Source organism: Lipotes vexillifer, unplaced genomic scaffold (assembly GCF_000442215.2).
Source record: "Lipotes vexillifer unplaced genomic scaffold, Lipotes_vexillifer_v1.1 scaffold382, whole genome shotgun sequence".
In the NCBI taxonomy this organism is placed as follows: domain Eukaryota; kingdom Metazoa; phylum Chordata; class Mammalia; order Artiodactyla; family Lipotidae; genus Lipotes; species Lipotes vexillifer.
Window position 1 is genome coordinate 9,345,349 of NW_006780611.1, and position 5,287 is coordinate 9,350,635.

Consider the following 5,287-nt stretch of genomic DNA (forward strand, 5'->3'; position numbering starts at 1 on the left):
GCCACCCTGCAACGTAGAGACCGTTATTATAATCAACATACAGATGAGGAAACCAAGGCACAGAGAGGTTATGTGACTTACCCAAAGTCACACAGCTAGTGAATGAAAAAGCCAGAATCGGAACCTACACAGCCTGGCTCCAGAACGCATGCTCTCTCCAGACCTCAGGACCCCGGAGCCAGGAGCTCTGGGTCCCCACCACCCTCAGCCGTGGGAGGAGGGCTGGACAATATTTGTCAAAGCCCAATTCACAGAGGAGGAAACAGGTGTGGAGAAAGAAGGTGGCCTGCTTTGGGGTACACAGCTGTGTGAGCCCAGGCTGTGAAGCCCAGAGCATCTGCATCAGTCCCAGCCCCCTGGGGGTTCCCCCAGCCCTGCCCATCTCCCAACCCTTCCCTCTGCCCATGGTGCCCTCCCCCACCCGGGAGGACTGAGGAGGAGTGATTGCCTGGTGACAGCCTGGTCAGGAGGAAATGAGACCTGAGACAGGAGCATCACCTCTCAGAAAACAAAGCTCCAGAGACCCTGAGAAGGACGTGATGAAACCAGAGGCCTAAAGGAGCCCATTCCTCATCCATTTAGAACCAGACAGCACAGAAATGGATTTTCTCTTGAGAGCTCTTGTGAACACACTTCAAAGCCACTGATGGCAGGAGTAGGAAGTGAGAGGGAGGGAGGGAGAGGGGCCTTGGAAGTAACGCAGGGCCAGGCAGCAGAGAGAAGGGAGAGGGCCAGGCAATCACCGTCAGAAGAGGCAATTGGAAATTCCATTTGGGTTTTCAATTTGAAGGTGGAGAAAGGCCAGGAACTTGGGGGGAGGGGGTGTGGTGACTGTGGAAGAGAAGGAAAGAGTCAGAGATAAGGAGACAGAGACACACAGAAAGATGGGGAGGCAAAAGCAAATTACAAGATCCCCGGTGTCCCCCCCAACACACAATTCAAAAAGGTCACACACACACGCTCACCCACGCTATTGCTCAGGACTCAGAGACCTGGGTTCTAGTTTTCCCTCTGCTCTTGAAATACCCTGTGACCCTGCAGACGACCCTACCTCCCTCTGAGCCTTGGGGTTCCCCCCACCAAGGCCTGGTGAGGTTAAGTTGGTTCCAGGAAGGCCAGGAAGGAGACCGGGACGGGGCACATGGGCGACAGAGGCCAGGGAGGTGGCCTCACTGTGATGCTTCTCCTGTGTGGCCAAGGGCCTGGGCTGAGCAGGCACCGAGGGGCATCCAGAGAAGGGCCAAGGCCCAGCGTTTCCACGTGTAGATGAGGAAACAGGCTGAGAGCAGGAAAGCACCCTGAAGCCAGGCAACCAGGACAGGAACCCACCTGTGAGACCTCACGACTCCCGCCCCCCGCCTCCCACAGGGACAGGGACAGAGCAGGAGGGAGCTGCCCTTTCAGAGCCTGTCCCATCAGGGGTCCAAATACAGGCCTGGCACTTCTTAGGTGCCCATATGCGGGCACGTCTTTCTTGCTCAGTGTGGGGCGGACCCGTCTGTAACATCACTGACCCACCCAGTCCCTATTCGGGTAATAAGAACTTTACCCGTATTAACTTACTGGCTCCTCACACCCACTTTATTACGGAGCTAAGTCCCATTTAACAGATAAACAAACTGAGGCACTGTCTATTAAGGGATTGAGCGAGTGAGTGCCCAGCTGTCATGTGCACACCTTTCCGGTAAAAATCCTCATGTCCCCGCTGGGCAGCCCAGCCTGGTGGTTCTGCCTCAGCTTCCCCATTCAGTCTTGGAAGGCCGCGGGGCAGGGACAGCCGGAAGCCAGGGCCACGCAGGGATGGCCGCAAAGAGCCAGCTGACGTCGAGGGCCGTCCAGACCCCACTCTCGGACACCCCAGCCTGGACGGCGGCGGACCAGATCGCGGAGCCGCCCAGCGCGAGAAAGCTGTCCTGCGGCGCCACCTAGTGGCCAGAGTGGCCGCTCGGCCCCTCCAGAGTCTGGCAGAGACTCTGCAGGAACCTACTGCTTCGCTGGGACATTGGAACACAAAATGTCCCTCCACCCTGGGGACCGTATTCTGACCACCCCAGGTCGGGAGGAAAAAGAGGTACGGTGGAGTTTGGTCCTTTGCCCTCCTGAGGGGCAGACTCACTCATCCCACCTGGACATCTCTGCCTTCATCTATCTGATTCGTGCATTTATGGAGCCCTTACTATATGCCAGGCTCTGTTCCAGGCGCTAGTGAACAAAGAAAGATCCCTGCCTTTGTAGAGTTTACAGTGGAGAATGGGTGAGGAAACAGTCAATAAACAATAAGTGAGTGGGACTTCCCTTGTGGGCAGTGGTTAAGACTCCATGCTCCTCGTTCAGGGGGCCCAGGTTTGATCCCTGCTCAGGAAACTAGATCCCACATGCATACCACAACTAAGAGTTTGCATGCCACAACTAAGGAGCCCTCCTGCCACAGCTAGGACTCGGTGCAACCAAAAAATAAAATAAAATAAAATAAAATAAAACAATAAATGAAGATAATAAAAGAAATTAAAAGACAATCTGGCTATTTCAGAAGCAGGAGAAAAAGAGCCTGTCTGACAGCATCACTGAGCTCCAGGGGACCCACAACCCTCAGGGCAAATCCATGGAGCCTGATGCCAATGAAACCATGCAGCCCTCCTTGCTCCTCTGGGGCCACTCCTGTCCCAAGGGACATGCCCTCGCTACAGGATCCTCCTGCCTGAGATACTCCCCTCCCATATGGCCAGCTTCTCTTCTCCAGAGTCCTCCTGACTCCCACCCAGCGCCCCAGCAATGCTCTCCTGGGTGGCTGGCACTGGGGAGCAGTGCATAACTGCTCAGGCCAGGCTGTCTGTCTTGATTCCCAGCTCTGATACCACCTTGTGACCTGGACAGGTTCCTTGGCCTCTCTGTGCCCATTTCCTCATTTGTAAAATGGGGAGAGCAGTTGTTCCTGCTCCAGAGGAGGGGAGGGCAGTGGTGGTATAAGTGAGTTAACAAATGTAAAACACTTAAGACAGCACCTTGACACAGTGTTTGTTATTATTAACGTCTGTTTAGGTTTTTCCCTCCTGGACTAGCTGATGGAGGTTAGTGAGGTTCATTCACAAAGGACCAACTGAGTCACCTCCATGTCCTACACTCTACAGCGTCAGGTATACAAAAGGATCTCAGAACATGTTTGTAAGGTGAATTCAGTGGTTCCCCCTCATTCACCACTGATTTATTGAGTGCCTCTGCATGCCAAGTACTGGGCTAGGAGCTGCAGATGGAGCAGTGAACAAGACAGGTTTCCTCCCCACAGCAAGAAGAGTACTAATTTCTAAGCCAGAAGTTCTCAAACTATTTTGTCTAAGAACTCTTTACTCTTAAAAAAATTCAGGTCTCAAAGAGCTTTTGTATGTGTAACTATCTAACAAGAGTTACCATGTTAGAAACTAAAACAGAATTTTTAAAAATACTTATTAATTCATTTAAAACAACAATAACAAGCCCACATATTAACATAAGTGACATATTTTAATGAAAACAAAACAAAATAGTGGGAAAACACTGATATTGTTTTGCATTTTTGCAAATGTCTCTAATGGAAGATAGCTGGATTCTCATCCCGAACTAGATCTGTGCGATATGTTGCTCTGGTTGAAGTATATGAAAAAATACTTCCAAAAATACATTCCCCTTTTTCGTAAAAATTGAGAATACTAACACTCCGTCCCCACCCCGGGCTCGCCCACTACGGATACGCCTGACGGGAGAGGACTGACCCACCAGGCTGGGCTAGCGGTGGACGGCTTCCGGGAGAAGGCGGGGCCTGGCTCCCAAAGGGTCGGTGGGGTTGCGATTGGACGACAAGTGCGTCCTTCGGCGCGTTGGCCCCGCCTCCAGATCCCGCCCAGTGGTAAACCTAACGCCTGCGTCCTAAGGAAGGCGGGCACTTCCGCCCGCCCACTGCGGAACCTTTTGTTCTAGCTCGCGTTTCCACCGAAACGACAAGGGCGGCCAAGGCGGAAGTAGTTGAGGCGTGTGGGCGGAGCTAAGCACCGCTATGTCGGTTTCCTTGCTGCGGCGAGGTTTGGAGCTTTTGGGGGTGCCTGAGGGTGAGGAGCTTCTTCCCAGAGACGTCCAGCCTGGGCGGGAAGGCGGCAGGGGCTGGGGGCAGGAGCCCCGAGGGTGCGAACGATCCAGACCGGGCTTAGCCTCGGTGGGATGGGAACCCTGAGCGCCCTCCGAACCGAGTCGGTTCCTCTCTTCCCCTACAGCCCCCAGGGACGCTCCAGGCCAAACCAAGACGAGCGAGGCTCCGATGAAGCGGACGCGGAAGGCAAAGGCGGCCCAGGCCCAGAAACTGCGGAACTCGGCCAAGGGAAAGGTGCCCAAATCGGCGCTGGGTGAGCTCGGGAAGGGGCTGGACGCGCTGCTCCCGGGGTCGGGGGGCGGTGCCGGGGAGGAAGGGGCGCTAGAGTGAGGGCTTGAAATGTTACCCAGGAGTTTCTAGAATACCTGCTGTGCGACGGGCGCGGGGCGGGACCCTGGGAACACGGAGGTGAACGAATCACATTGTCCCGGCCTTCAAGGTCTACAGCCCTAGTAGGGAGAGAAGCATCGAAGAGTTTCAAAATCAGCGTATGGTTGCTGTGATGGGGTCTATGCATTAAGACTGTGGTGCTCTGAGAGGGACTTAGAATGAAAGGCCAAATCGGGCTTCTCTGAGAAAGCAACAGTTAAGCCCAGACCCGATGGAAGTATACGAGTGAACCGGGGGAAGAGTATTCTAGAGAGAATGGCATATGCGGAGTCAGAAAGAAGTTTATTGCCTTTGAAATCTCGAAAAAAAAAGAAGCCTGGTCAAAGTGACATACAGAGAACGAGGGTCAGAGACGGAGCATTAAATAAAATTAATACTCCGTGTGCCAGGTGCTGTTCTAAGCCTCGTACAAATGTTTGCTCATGTAATTGCTCCCAGCAACCCTGTGAGGTCGGCACTATCATTACCTCCATTTTACAGAAGCAGAAACAGGCCCCTGCCCAGATAGTACAGGTAGAAACCAGGCAGCTTGTCTCCAGAGCCCTGATCCCACCTACTGCTTCAAGATGCTATGGCCTGGGCAGTGGTGATGGTGCAGAGATAAGAGAATTGTGCAGGTGGAAGATGCGGTGAGGAGGGGGCATTGATGGCGTCAGTGGTGAATTGGCTGTGAGGATGGAGGAAGAGGGAGTCAGCGAGTACGGAATATCTTGGGGGATGTGGCGCCACTTAACGAGACCTACAGACTTGAGGAGCTGGAGTGGGCAGGAATGCAGGGGG

At 53.7% G+C, this 5,287-nt stretch overlaps 1 protein-coding gene across 1 annotated transcript in view; it reads left to right on the forward strand.

Annotated features, from left to right (window-relative positions):
• The first annotated feature begins 4,027 nt into the window (after window positions 1–4,027).
• The window catches only part of RPS19BP1 (ribosomal protein S19 binding protein 1), a 3,180-nt gene continuing 1,920 nt past the window's right edge, over window positions 4,028–5,287 (forward strand). The window contains exons 1-2 of the mRNA XM_007453995.1: window positions 4,028–4,079; window positions 4,242–4,370. Of these exons, the coding sequence (XP_007454057.1) occupies window positions 4,028–4,079; window positions 4,242–4,370 (181 nt within the window). The remainder of the gene's footprint in view (window positions 4,080–4,241; window positions 4,371–5,287) is intronic.